The 15,258-nt window shown below is 38.4% G+C and overlaps 1 protein-coding gene across 4 annotated transcripts in view; it reads left to right on the plus strand.

Moving 5' to 3' along the window:
- The first annotated feature begins 1,285 nt into the window (after nucleotides 1–1,285).
- LOC131160220 (uncharacterized) overlaps nucleotides 1,286–15,258 on the plus strand; it is a 101,881-nt gene continuing 87,908 nt past the window's right edge. Inside the window, exons 1-4 of one of the 4 annotated variants that reach the window (XM_058115653.1) lie at nucleotides 1,676–1,694; nucleotides 1,774–1,876; nucleotides 1,993–2,286; nucleotides 2,534–2,646. In XM_058115653.1, the coding sequence (XP_057971636.1) occupies nucleotides 2,642–2,646 (5 nt within the window). In that variant the 5' untranslated portion in view covers nucleotides 1,676–1,694; nucleotides 1,774–1,876; nucleotides 1,993–2,286; nucleotides 2,534–2,641. Of the gene's footprint in view, nucleotides 1,695–1,773; nucleotides 1,877–1,992; nucleotides 2,287–2,533; nucleotides 2,647–15,258 lie in introns of all 4 variants that reach the window. The other 3 variants (XM_058115654.1, XM_058115651.1, XM_058115652.1) reach the window with 3 other exon arrangements.

The raw sequence follows: 15,258 nt of genomic DNA on the forward strand, positions 1-15,258 counted from the left end.
ATTCACATTAGACTAGTCAATTGTCTTGGATCGGTTAACCGCCTTAAGAGACTAGTCGACTGTGTGCAAATGACGCCAACCATCTTTGCAAATGTACAAGAAATTGGGAAGAGAATGGGGTTAGTTGACCGCCTATAGGTGCCCAGTCGACCATATTGTGAAAAATTTATCTTCTTTACTTTTTTTTTCTTGAATTTTGATTTTTTTAGTTAAGATTTGTTTGGATCTCATTCATCCTCGTACTATCTCCCTTTTCTCCTACAATGTGGGGATTTGCAAAGAAACCCTCAACGCAAATGACATAATTAGAAATAAAGAAAAAAAAGAACCACAATCTCGTAACCCAAAGTCCTTACAAAGAGAAAGTACTCACAGAATCAAGTAAGAACACCCAAACTTTCACCCGTCTTCATTCACTCTAGACATGTGTAAGATTGCAAGATAATCATACTCAACTTAAAAAAATATTTAAAATTTTTGATTATAAATAATATAATATAAATAAATTATGAATTATAATTACAAATTTCTATTTAAATGAACAAAAATTCAAATTCTATTACATAGGGGTGAGCATAATTCGGTGAAAACCGAATTAACCGACCGAAATTGGTCGGTTCGGTTTGGGTAAAAAACTTGATTCGGTTGGTTCGGTTGGGATTTTTCAAAAATTCGGTTAATCGGTTTCGGTTCGGTTGACAACAAAAAATAATTCGGTTAACCGATTAACCGAAATATTAATTAATTAAATTTTAAGTATAAATTATGAATATAATTGTTTTTTATTATGAACATGGATATACCTTGTGGAAATTAATGTTGTCGTCGAAGGGGATGACGACGCCGACAATAATTTTTTTCAGCGAAATTTTTTTTATCTTTTTTATTTTCAACATTTCAATAATAACAAAAACATCGCTTTTTTTTATTATTTCCACTTGATTTGTGAAGACCTAGAATATATAAATAAATAAAAATTATTATACCTCAAAATAAATAAGCCTATGTGATAGAGTAAATGCATTGACACAATTATTAAAATAAATTAGTTATAAAATTTTTATTTAATGTATAATTGAATAAATTCGGTTAAAATTGTTTAACCGAATTATCCGAATTGGTAATTCGGTCGGATTCGGTTCGGTGTGATTCAGTAGTTCGATCGATTCGGTTAACAGTATTATTTAACCGAATTTTTCGATTAATTCGATTAATTATCCGAATTTGGCCTAATCCATCGTTTGCTCACCCCTACTATTACATGACATTAAAGCAAATTCACTTTGTTCTTGGATAACTTTCCAGGCATAGAAAAGTAGCCGTGAGCATTAGAATTTGACGGGCGCGTGCCAGCAATCAAGGATCACAGAATATTATCGGAGAGATTATTACACGGCACTGGAGAGGAGCCGGAACCTTGGGTTGGGGGTTGCCAGCCACAGAGCCACTCACATGGGAGCCGCCGCCGCTGCAACTTGTATTTTTTACAACCTCCGATTTTCGAACACCGACAAGCGCTATGAAACCACTAAAACCATTACGCATCTCTCTTTTCTTCCCACGCTTTGCCCCACCGTCAGTTCTCGGGCGGCTGCAAATTTGCAGCTCAAAAGGGTCACTGCATGCAGCTTACCATCTGCTCCTCACAGCCACGGCCCCTGCCAACAGCTCGCTGTTCTTCTTGAAGTTGAAGGGTGTGGGATCTTATTTTTCTATATGAGGATATTTGTGTTACTATGTGTTCTTAATTTCTTCTGCTACATTTGGTGTAAGATTTTCTACGTGGTTGATGGTACTGTTACACTCGCTGTTCTAGCTCAGACTGCTCAGTCATATGTTCTGCAATGCGTTTGGCGAAATGGGCTTTCTCTGTGCTGTTACTTTCTCAACTGAGCTTCATAATTTTTTTTTTTTTCAAATTTTCTTGCGGGACCAGAATTTGAAATCGAAATTTAAGACCTTGGTCTTATGAGTTCTTCATTTGCTATGTAGAAAGCAATATCCGCGGCCCAGTTGTTATAAAGATTCTTCACGTCTCCTAGGTTGAGAATTTCCTCCCACGAGAGTTTGTTGCTTGAGCATGAATCCCTGAACGCGAGCATCTGGAAGCACGGGAACGATATATGCCTGTGGATTAGTCTCCCTGGGGATTACATTCCACGGCTCGACCGCATTCAGTCCAGTATTTGCACTCGTTTTCAGTATACCACATTGAATTTTCTCCAGAGTCTCAATTGCTCAGGGCGATCGGGGTTGCGGGTGCCAGTTCGTTTCTACTAAGATTAGGTCATATTTCTTCAGCCCTCCTTGACTTGCCGCATTATTTGGTCTCATTGTTCTCTTCATTTGAGTTGGCAATTTGACTTGTCCTTCCTCAAGACCCCTAGGATGCAGACGGGTTTCCGTATAAAAGAACGAGCGCATAACAGTGCTGTTATACTAATTTTATTAGTTTGTGTTCTGTATACATACAATTAATTTTACAAAAATATATTTGAACATAACTCCTGTATGCTCCTGAATGTAATTTTAGTTGTCACTCGGCCCTCAAGTGCTCGTCTATATCTTTTGGGGTCTTGGAGACTTGGTGAGGTTGGGTGATACATAAAAAGCTTCTGGAAATGCCGGTGGCCCCTTCTGGATGCTGTAAGTCTCTACCCCTATTTTTAGAATTGGTTGACTATCCCCTGTCCTTCAGTGACTTTTGTGCTGCCTCCTGCTATGGTACTCTTAAATGCATTCACAAATTTTCTACAGCAAGGGAAAACTAAGAAGCACTTGCTTCCTTCAACTAACGACACCTTGCTAGCAAGGTCTCTCCCTTTGTTCCTCCACTGAGTGACCAAAGATTGCTTAGTTATGATTACCTGACGTAAATACTAATGGTGTGTAAAATCAAAATTTTGTTCATTAGTTTGCTATATATTTTATTTTCATCCTTATTTATATCAAACTCGACAAAGTACATTCCTTCAAATTTTTCTTTCCTTTCCTTAATGTTTTCCAAGCTCCTAATGGGGTCTTAATTTGCCATGCCTCCTTTGGTGATACCAAGCTCGCCATGCAGGTGTTTCTCCTTTATATGAATCTTGGTGGGGCTGACCGAATTAACAAGGTCCTTCTTGGCTATTTTGATTAAATGCTTGGCAATGTCATCTATGAAACTGAACCAACTAATGAAGCTTGGCCTAAAAAGGCTCCCATCCACACACTTGTGGACACTACAATCCCAGCATCCAGTTTAAGGAGTTTTAAGGCTCACTTTTACTCTGTTTCACCTACTGTCAGCCTGGTATGACTCCTTATACAAGTCTTGGTGGGCTTAGGCTAGATGAATATTCAAGATCCTTCTCAGTCATTTTGATGAAATGTTTGGCACTGTCATCTATGAAACTGAACCAACTAAAGAAGCTCAACCAAAGAAAGTTCCCATCCATACTCTTGTGGACACTACAATCCCTGCAGCCAATTATTTGGTCACTCCTACTGATACAGTGACTAAGAAGTACAACACTGCAAGTTTGTTGGCTAATTCTACATGTCTTTCTAATAGAATTTTCAAGTGGCATATGGCTCTTAATGTGATGCCTTAAAAACACTAAAGGAATGAGATGATGCCAAATACTGCAAAAGTTGGCCCAGTTGCTTTAAAAATACCCCAATGCCACTTTCGGCTGGGTATATAAACCCGTCAACTTGGCTGAGTTTCCTCCAATCCTGCTGAATGATCCTTTTTCCCTTGCTCAAGAAATAAAATACCCATATTTGAGCTGATAATTGGTCATCATGGATCAGCAAGAGGTTATCAGAGCTGGGAGGATTTGAGGATGTTATTTCAGCATTGAGTGATCATGCATTTTAAAATTTTGAAACTTTCTTTTCAGCTCCTATTCTGAGTGCATTTACAAAACTGATCACATCAAGAAATAGCTGTAAGGCTGTTGTTCCACTTCCACCTTTGGTCGTACTTAAACTTCCTTGACCGATAAGTGACTCCTGCTTCTTACAACTTAAGCTATGCATATTCTGTGTAAGGGAGTTACAAGCATGTTGGAACTAGATTCAGAAACCTTCCCAGCCTGGTCTCTCACCCAGACACCCAGACAAACAATAGAGGACAAGAAATCATTAATAAAGAAAACAGAAAAAGAAAAAAAGCCTCACAAACAGAACTGTTCATCATCCAAAAAACCTAACAAAGCTACCTGAGAAAACCCCCTTTTCAATCCCTTTCCATCATAGTTATTAGAACACTGCAAATTAGCCAATATCCATTTTCCCTTCTTGGCTGTATTTTTACCATCATCTGGATGGACTTCCTTCCACTTTTGATTAGCTGACCACAAACCCATTTGATCTAGCAAATGTTGAAAGAGAGACCCTGATACAGCAAAAATTCCGGCCTCAGTCTGCTCAATCTTGTCTCTTTCCTCTCCTCTTCCATCATTCTCAATAACGGAAACATCGTCGAAATCATCCATTGGAGGTGGAGGCTTGGAGGAGAAATCACCCATAAACCAAAAGAATCTGATCAAAACCCAAGTTGTTCACGAACCTCGTTTATATGTAATCCTCCATCACAATTAAAATTGTTATACAACTCACCCTACTTGTCAGATTCATCACCCCATTTCTTCTTCTCAATAGGATTTTCTTCACTAACCTTCTTTATTGAATATATCTTCAACCCATTCAATAGCTCCTTGATGCAAAAATTGTCATCACTATGTCTTTTCAAAAACTTAACAACCCTCGCATCTGCTGCTTCTTAACTGAGTGGTTCCTTTATTCTATGCCCTTCCTCGTAGTCAAAAAATTTTGTCCCCCCATCCATCCCCACCTTATTGTTATTAGAACTTGCACCATTTCAATCTCAAAACTGATCAGCAACATGCCAACAAGATTAATCTCCATCTGCTGCAGTTTTGCAACCTTTATCTGATGTTCATTCTCCAAGGGAGCACCTCTGGAAAACTCGTCCTATTCAAAACATCCTTTCTCGCTGCTCGCTGGCCAGTAGACAAAAGCTCATGATGCCCACTGGCACTAACAACTCTTTCCAGTGAAAATATGCTGCAAATCTCTTTCTCTTCCACCTTCAGGGTTTGTCCAAAACCAATCCTGCTGTGCCCATACTTTTTGAAACCATCCTCCTGTGGGCCTCACACTCCCAATCTGTTGAGATGCATGCTGGGCTTCAGATCTTCTATCTGTATGCCCTCTCCACCTGTATAAGAGGTCCCCGGATTCTGTTGGACAGCTACATGGTGCCGCAATGACAGCAGTGGCAGTTACATTCTGGCTAGACAAATTCCCTTGTGTATTAGAAAACTAAATCTGCGCCTGAACACATCTATTGCCATCTATTGTTTGCATATAGGTAAAATCCCTTGAAAGCCCCTGGCAAATTTCCAAATAACTGGGTTAAACGTACAATAATATTTAGTATTCCTGGCTCAACCATTCCAAAGCCCACTCCACTCTCGGTTGCACATGTGATCACCCCTTGCCCTCACAAACCCTAGCTTCCCTGAAACCTTCTGAACCACCATCTTCCTCCAATCCAATGCTTACCAATTGGGAACCTCCACAGTACCAGCATTGCCATCCACCTTTTGCTACTTCGAACTATCGAATATTACCTCCTTCAGCCTTCTGCAACTATGAGACCTCAAAGGTTGACCCATGTCTTTTGCTTCTCACTTGTTTGTTTTCTCTGACCTGCAATCACCTGCAACACTGGCATAAACCTTTTTCACCCTCCCCTTCCAAACTTCTAGGGATAAAGATTGCATGTCCCTTGCTGCTTGATCATGGACACATCTCCAGAAAATTGCCCTTCTGGTTTGATTTGAATTATTCAATCATCACAGAGTATTGCTTCTTTTGCTGAACTTCCTGTAACAAATGATCTGCTCCAATCTTGATAGAACCAAAGGCAATCGCTCTCATATGCATCGAAAATAATCTTTATCCACCAGCTTCAATTTTGGGATTTCTCCTCTAGCTGAAAAAAAGCTCCTACATCAACCTTTTCCAGTAGATTGAAAGTTGAGGAACTCCTCTATACATAGTAGTTAAAAGCGTGCCTCTAGACGCGAGGTGCAGCGAGGCGACCAAGCTAGCTCCTCCTCCTTCTTCAGGCGAGGCGACCTTCAAGAGGTGCAGGTAGGCGGACTGAAGTGCACTGATTCTTCTGGCACACTGAGTCGCGCCTTGAAATTTTTGAAACTGTTAAGAAATAAAACATAGCCAGAACCAGCCCCAGCCCCAGCCCTAGCCCTTCGTCTTAAACCCTTCAAAGCAGCACGAAACCCGCAGGAGAAGTTCGTCTTCGACCAATCGATCCTTTGAAGCAGTATGAAACCAGCAGGAGCCCTTTGTATTCGATCCTTTGAAGTTCGAACCAACATGAGGCTTTCGTTTTCGACCCTTCAAACCAGCAGGAACTCTTCATCTTTGAGCCTTCAAACCAGCAGGAGCCCTTCGTCAGTTCATCTTCGAGCCCTTGAACCAGCAGGAGCCCTTTGTCATCGAGGTTCAAGCCTTCTTGAGTCATCAGGCTGCTTCAATTTTCAAACTTGTAAGTCGTCGTCGTCTTCTTCTTCTTCTTCTTCTTATTCAGTTCTTGTTCGGCTTCTGCTTTTTTTTTTTTTTTTTTCAGTTCTTCGTCAGTTCTGCTGCCTACTGTTGGCTGCTTCTTCTTATAATATTAACTTGCATTAAGCCTATAAGTTAATATTATGTACTGTGTAATTAATTATGTAATTTAATGCAAGTGTATACTTTATAATTAATATATAACATTTTATACTGAATTTTGCTGCTTTTTTGTCATTTGTTTGGAAATGCAGGGTACAAACTATACATTTTCCTGAAATATATTATTATATAACATTTTTTTACTGAATTTAGCTGCTGTCTTATTGTACTCTTTTCTTTTGATATTGAAGATGCTTTTGGGCCTTTAGCTTGGCAATTTTATTTCATTTCTAATTCAAAGCTTGAAATCTTGCATGCGTAATTACTTATGTTGAACTATGTTTGTTTCACTTGGAACTTGGTACTTGGTTGTCATAATTACTATTGAATATTTTGGCATTTTAAATTCTAATATAACTATAGATGTATTTTTATATCAATTACCCACCAAATAGGCATTGTACACAATTTTAATAATTGTGCGCCTCACCTTCGTGGGCCCCAAGTACCCTCTGCGCCTCAGTGCGCCTTGCACCTTTAACCACCATTCTTCTATACCTACTTTTGAACAAATCTACCTGTCGCTATTTGACCAAACTAGTTTTAATCTGTGCATTTTCTCAATTTTGGGACACCATTTGCTTGTTCTTTGCCTCTGGTCGACTTGAGAAGGGTCTTGTCTTTGTTTTGGAGGGCTGCTAAGTTAATTTACCCTATAATTGGGGAAATTCCCAAATGCCCCTTGAATCCATTGCAGTTGTGCTTATGATTCAAATTAAAAGCAAGGGGGCAACTTCCAATTTTTAAAAGAAGGGGGAAATCAAAAGGATTTTTCTTTATTTTTAGTTCTTATATATATATATATATATATTTTATTTTTTAATTTTTTATTTGCAGCAATATGTGAGGTTCTCCTCCATGCCTAGTTTTGAACAAGTCTACTTGTCGCCATTTTGACCAAACTACTTTTAATTGGTGTCCATTCTCTCAATTTTGGGATCATTGATTATTCTTTGCCTTTGGTCGACTTGAGAAGGGTCTTGTCTTTGTTTTGGAGGGCTTCAAAGTTAGTTTACCGTAAAATTGGGGAAATTCCTAAATACCCTTTGAATCCATTGTGGTTGCACCTATGATTCAAATTAAAAGCAAGGGGCCAATCTTCAATTTTTAGAAGGAGGAAATCAAAAGGATTTTGTCTTGTTGGGACAAATTGAAATTTGTATTTAATGTGTCATTCAAAGTGAACCCTTAGAGACCTAATTTTGGATTTTAAAGAGAATTCTGGGGTGAGACTCGACTTTGGGGTTTATCTCCTTTTTCCTCCAGTACAAGTTATGTCGTTTCTTCCATATTCTCCTTTACATTTGTTTAGCACAATTCTTGCTTTGCATTGATGTTTATTATGCATAACTTATTTTATTTTTAGGGCCTTTGTTTGGTTTTGTTTAGCTTAGAATAGTGACGAAGAGATGAAGGATAGGTTTGTTCTTGGAAAGTGCAAGGCAGCCACTTAGCCTTGGCGGTTGTGCATGGTGTGTGCACACGACTAGGTTTTAGAAAAAGGTTAAAGAAAAATAGTTAAAAGGAAACCAAAAGGGGAGTTTGAGAAAGATTTAGGCATGGGAAGCTGATAGAAACCAGAGCCAGAGGAAGAGCATAGAGAGGGGAGATAGAGTTCGGTGTTATAGTCTTTGGAAATTTGTGTCTCAAATCTATCGGTCTTTCTTCCCTAACTTCTATTATAAAATGGGTAATGAGGAAAGAATCTATTTCTAGGAGAACAATTGGATCAACAATGTGCCTTCAACTATTTTCCCTCATTTGTTTAGTCCTTCTAATCTTCATGAGTATTCTATTGTGTGGCCTTCCTCATTTTGCAAGAGAGTGGCCTTTTGTGGGACTCTCGCTTTAGGAGGAACCTATGAGAGAGAAACTAATAAGTTTGCTTCTTTGACTATTATGCTTGATTCTTTTCAAGTCTAGGTGGGGAAAATAAACGTTCTTGGGATCTTTATTTTTGTGGGGATTTCTCGTGCAAATTTTTTTCTCTCATTTGATCCATGACCGTAATGTCAGTTCCTTTGGCCTATATTCTTTAATTTGGAAAGCTAAAGTTCTTGAAGATCAATGCTATTGTCCCTTCTCTTTTGGACTTTGGAATAATTTATTTAGGATATTTGGAGGAAATTGGGTATGACTGGCTTCTTTGGATCATTTTTGTATTACTATGTTTGGAGGCTTTGGGTAAGAGAAAGGAAAGGAAAATTCTTTGGCTCTGTGGTGTTCTTTGGTGCATGTTGTAAGGTTAGAGATGGAGTAGAGAAGAAAAGAGGGAGAAAAGGAGAAGAAGAGAGGGAGAAAAGGACAATAAAAGAAGAAGAGAGGGAGAAAAGGAGGAGAAAAGAAGAAAGCAAGAGAAAAAAAAAAGGCGGCAATTACTTGAAGCCTTATGTACACCTTGAGGTTTGCTCTTTCATAGATTGTTAGATTCCACTTTACCTAAAAGCCTAAGCTATTAGTTTAGCCGACAATGTATATTAGCCCTTAACACTCCCCCCACGAGTGTAGCCTGACAACATGTGGAGAGAGAGAAATGATAAACAACACTCATTATAGGGAATAAGATAATTCTTAGAAAACAGACAATAAACATGGGCAACGAGGCTAGAACCCATGACCTCGTGGCAACCTGGCTTTGACACCATGTTTGGTTACCACTTTACCTAACAGATTAAGTTGTAAGGTTGTGGTCCAACAATGTATATCAAACTTTAACATATATTAATAATAAAAAGGACTTAGTAGCCCTAAGGGTAGGTCGCGTTGCTTTGAATTGGTTGTTATCTTAGTTAGGAGTGCCTTTAGGGGTTTAATCCTAGATCCACTAGTTTTTGGGACCTTGTTGTCGAGAGAGTGGCTAAGCGAAGCAACAATAACTCTTTTCTTATGAAGGGGTCTCATTTTGCTGTATGGACTTCTCCCAAGGTATAATAATTATCTAGCTAGATCCTAAAATTTTGATCCACGTCGTAGTATCCGTAGACGCTTTTTTCTTTAGGAGGTAGGATTACTCTCATTTAAGCTTGTTTTCTAGTATCCCTCTATATTTTTTTGTCTATTTTCAAAATTCCTGCAGGGGTGGCTAGTAGGATAGAGAGAATCATGAGAGATTTCCTTTGGTCAGGGGTGGGGGAGTGTTAGGGATCATTTGATGAGTTGGGGGGGGGGGGTGTGATCTGTAGGCCTAAACAAGAAGGTCGCTTGGGTCTTGGTAATTTGGTGTCGAAAAACATAACTCTCTTGGCCAAGTGGCTTTGGCGGTTTCCTTTGGAGGCCTCTTCCTTGTGGCATGAAGTTATAAAAAGTAAATTTGGACTTGATGGGAACGCTTGGGATACCAATTTGGGTCTTAGATGTTCTTTGGAAAGTCCTTGGAAAGCCATCTCTCAAATTTATTTCCTCTTTATTCCCCATACTATATTTATATTGGGTAAGGGCTGCAATATTTGCTTTTGGAAAGACCTATGGTTGGTGAATGTTGTTTTGTCCATCTCTTTTCCTTGCCTATTTTGCTTAAGCTTAGGACAATAAGGATCTATTTTTTCTTTCATTGTGGAGCCAGATCGTCCTTTACCTTCTTGGAATTTTCAGTTTAGGAGACCCTTGAATGGCTGGGAGATGGAGGAGCTATCCTCCTTGTTAGTTTTGCTGAATAATTGTCGAGTCTCATTGGAAGTTGATAGTTGTTCTTTGTCCTTAGTTCCGTTGGGGTTTATTCGTACAAATCTTTTTGTTAGTTTTTGACTAGCTTTGGTTTTTCTTTTCCTCTCTATAAAACTACCTGGAAGGCCAAAGTTCCCTTTAAAGTCAAAGCTTTTATCTGTCTAGTTATGCTTAATAAGATCTAAACCAATAACTTGTTATAGACAATGTCTTAAATTTTGATTTTGACTCAAATTTTAAAGCTCCAAAAGTACAAAAATTTCGACTGAAATTTTGATTTTGATTTGAAAAAATAACGGAAATCAATAGTAAAACATGAAATTTTTTTTATGAAATTTTAGAAATGGTTAATAGACATAATAATATAAGTTTTAGAACTAATATATTACAAGTTAAATACGTCTATGTTGTGTATGAGGTGGAAAATTTGTAATATAATGTGTGTGTCAAACGTATTTGTTAGATAATGTACATTAAACATATTCAATTAATACAAATTAAAGTAATAAATAATTTAAATATTATTTATTATAGCAATAACGATAATTTAGACATGAATGGTTAATAAAATGTTGTTGTAAGTTTATTTTTTCAAATAATTTCAAAAGCCCTTGCAATAATCTTTTGTTTCGATAAAAAAATAAATTATATTAGGAGAGAAATTTCACTCCACTCTTGATCTCTCATTTGAATTCCGAGGAAATTTCATTCTATAATTAAAATTTCGACAAGTTTCACTAAGATTTTGAGATTACGATAAATTTCGGATGATTCTTAGAAATTTGAACGAAAATTATGTAAGATGTAATCGACTGCCATTTCGATTTCGAGGGTGATGGATAACCGAAATTTAAATGGAAATTTCGATAATTTCGTGGAAATTTAAGACCATTTAGAAGACCATTAAAGACTTTATCTCCAGACGTATGTGTGCTTTGTTTTAATTGTTCTGTTTCTTCCATTGTGATTTTGCCTGGAGGATTTGGAACAGGCTATTTAATTATTTTGGGGAATGCTGGGTTTGTCCAAAGACAGTGGAGGAGTTTTTGGCAATTCATTTTGTTGGTTTTGGCAGGAAAAAGGAGGGTAAGGAGTTATGGAATTGTGCCTTATTTGCTGTTTATTGGGGTTTGTGGATGGAACGAAACGTGTGCATTTTTAGTGGGAAGAAGTTGTCTCTTACTAGTTTGAGAGAAGATTCAACATTTGGCTTCTCTTTGGTGTGTCGGTAACGGGAACTTCAGGGGGATGCACTTTTCGGACGTTCAGTGTGATTGGCATTCCTTGTTGAAATGATAGGGCTTGCTGATTTTTATTGGGTTGTTTCTAATGTTGTTTTTGGTTTGTCATTTTCCTATTCTATCAATAAAACTCTACTTGCAGATTTTTATTGGGTTGTTTCTAATGTTCTTTTTGGTTTGTCATTTTCCTATTCTATCAATGAAACTCTTAGAAACTCTTATTATTATTATTATTATTATTATTATTCTATCAATAATTTTATTATTATTATTATTATTCTCCATATTTTTCATATTTTTCTTAAAATTAATTTAGAAGAGTGGTTTAGCGGCTTTGAATATGACAGTCAAGTGTGTCACGAAGTGGGCCACGGAAGTAAGGTATGGTATTCTGGTTTGGCCTTTGAATTATATAGGTGTCCGGTGCCCCTTTGGGGCGTAACCCTAGAGCTGCGGATTTTTGGAAACCGGTAGTGGAAAGGGTGATGAAGAGATTAGATGGTTGGAGAGGAGCCCTCTTCTCTCTTGGGGTTAGAATTACTTTAATCCAGGCTTGTCTTGCTAGCATCCTGTTATGCTTCTTGTTTGTTTTTAAGATTCCGGTGGAAATTGCTAGCAGGCTTGAGAGGATTATAAGAGATTTTTTGTGGTCCGGTGTGGGGGGGGGGGGGGGGGGGAGGGAGGGTTTCATAGGGACCATCTAATGAGTTGGGTTGAGGTTTGTGGATCTAAAAAGGAAGGGGGGTTTGTGTCTTGGCAAGATGTTGTCTTAAAACATTGCCCTTCTAGCTAAATGGCTACGATGCTTCCCTCTGGAAGAATAATCCCTTTGGCATAAAGTAATAAGAAGTAAGTTTGGGATGGATGACAACAGGTGGTATACCAGTGCTAATTTAAGATGTTCCTTGGGGAGTCTGTCAAGGTCCATTTCTCAGATCTATCCCTTTTTCACCCCTCACACTAAACTTGAGGTGGGGAGGGATTCTAATATCCGTTTTTGGAAAGACCCTTGGCTGGGAAACACTCCATTTTCCACTTCTTTTCCTCATCTCTATCATCTAAGCTCTGAGCAAAATAAAGCCATTCTGTTTTTTTTTGGTTGGTGACTTGAGCAGCCCTTTTGGTTTCCTGGAATCTCCACTTTAGGAGGCCTCCCAACGATAGGTGGATGGTGGAATTGTCATATTTTTTATTATTGAATGGAGTGACCTTTCTTCAGGGAGGGATGTTCGTTCTTGGTCTTTGGACTAGTCAGGAGTGTATTCCTGAAAATCTTTTTTTGAATTTTTGATTTGTTCCAACTCTTCTTTCCCACCCTATTCTACTATTTGGAAGGCCAAGGTTCCCCTAAAATAAGGGCTTTCACTTGGTTGGTTGTGTTTAATAAGATAAATACTAATAACTTGTTGCAAATTAGGAGACCTTTGAAGGCTCTCTCTCCCGATGTATGTATGCCCTGTTACAAGAACTCTGAGATAGCTTCTCATCATCTTTTGCAATGTGAATTTGTTTGGAGGATATGGAATATGATTTTTGGAGTTATGGGATGGAGAGAGGTTTGGCCTCCTTCGATGGAAGACTTCTTAGATATATCCTTCGTAGGCTTTGGTAGAAGGAAGGATAGGGCAGCTTTATGGAAGTGTGGTTTTTCGCTGTCGGTTTATGGATGGAATGTAATACTCGAATATTTTCAGGAAAATTTAAACAGATGCTGGTTGGGAAAAAAATAAGTACTTGGCCTCACTGTGGTGTGTTGGTTATGGATTTTTTAGATAGGCTAGCTTCCAGGAATTTCAAAGAGATCGGAGGAACATGCTGACTTGATAATTTCTTCTCTTGGTTTTTATTTTTTTTATTTATTTATTTTTTATTTTATTTGTTTAGTTTTGGAGTGTCTCAGTTTGTTTTGGGAGATATCTTATTCTCCCCCTTGTAAATTCTTTATCTATTAATGAAATCTTCTTTTGTTGTAAAAGAAAGGACAAAAATACCCCCACTCACACAACCTAGGTACTCAAATAAAATATTCTCTTCTAACATTCCATAAGTTGGAGGTGTATAAATATCACCTAACCCCTGCTTGTTACAACCATTAATTAAGGCAGGCTTAAACAAAGGCTTTGTGAAAACGTCGCCTCAAACTAATCTGCTGATTTCGCCAAGGGAGTCTCATGACTCTCTTCAACACATCATCCCTCACAAAATGATAGTCAACTTCAATATGCTTTGCCCTCTCACAAAATACTGGATTGGCTATATAAATGGAGTTTGATTATGACGAAACATATGACCAAGAATCCCATTTTTGACATGAGAGACTTCAGCCACATAAACTCCCTTATAGCTCAGAATTCTGTTTCAGCACTACAACTTCTTGGCGCAAGTTGGTTTTCCATGGGGTTCTTGAGAGCAATCAATAGTATTGTTTTCCTTGCGACAATGTGTGCAAATGCGATAATTGCCATGACGAACTCCTTGTTCTGACAAACTACCTCTGGCATGACCATTTTCCAAACGTTGCCCTTGGTCCCTAAGCTTTACCATGTTTGGAGGCAATGCTAACCATGGTTGAAATATCATGGGAAGAAGCTTGAGAAGAAGGCTGTGAGCCATCTTTGGTGACCGTTGGATTCTAGTATATGCTTCATTCCATGGATGGAATGGGTGCACTCACTAGAGTCTGATAGCGGATGGGTTGAAGCTCAGGGCTCAACCCACACAAAAACCGGCTGCCAAAAAATCTTCCCTTTGCCACTTAATCATCTCAACATTGGAATTGACTAGTTTATAGATGTTGAGTTCCTCCCCCCTTCAAAGTGCTATAATACTCAGTAATGGACCTACTTTTTTGGTCATATTTTGAACTTTTCATATAGATCAAAACCACGATTGTGATTTTTTATCTTGTTAGCAAGCTTTCACGAAGGTCATCCCATACGGCCTTGTTTGTTCTATGGAACATCATGTTTTTAGTATTGTGGCTCCATGCTATTCCACAACCATGCAAGCAATATGTTTTTATCCTTCATCCAATTTTTCTAAGTCTTGGAGTCTGGAGATAGAGGAGAATGCAATGAATTGGACTTCCCTTTTGAGTTAATAACACACACACTGCTGTAGACCACAACAGGTAGTTGGATTTGATGGCTGTTATCTGTTCATTACCAGTATAAGATGAAGCTCTCTCTGTAGAGGCCATAAAAACCACGCTCTATACTGTACAATCAGTGCACACCGGTATAGGGAATGAATAGACAACAACTATGCACATTCAGGCATCACACAGGCACAGAGCAGCACTTCATAACTTCAAAGATCCTTAAACCAAAGAGGCAGTCTGACCGCAAAACTGGATTTACAATTGTATGATGAATTACTTGACTATGAAAGAGAAGGAAGATCACAGGAAGCACCACAAACGCTTGATAAACAACATGGCGGTGCAGCAGCTGCAGGCATTATTGCTGATAGCAGCTAGAAGCCAGTGCAGGCAAGAGCCAGAAACAGTCATTGAACACCAATCAAAGCCACTGGAAACTTATACTCGATTGCAAGAAAGCAAACAATCACAAACACACAGCATTAAAACAAC

Source organism: Malania oleifera, chromosome 7 (genome assembly GCF_029873635.1).
Source record: "Malania oleifera isolate guangnan ecotype guangnan chromosome 7, ASM2987363v1, whole genome shotgun sequence".
In the NCBI taxonomy this organism is placed as follows: Eukaryota; Viridiplantae; Streptophyta; class Magnoliopsida; order Santalales; family Ximeniaceae; genus Malania; species Malania oleifera.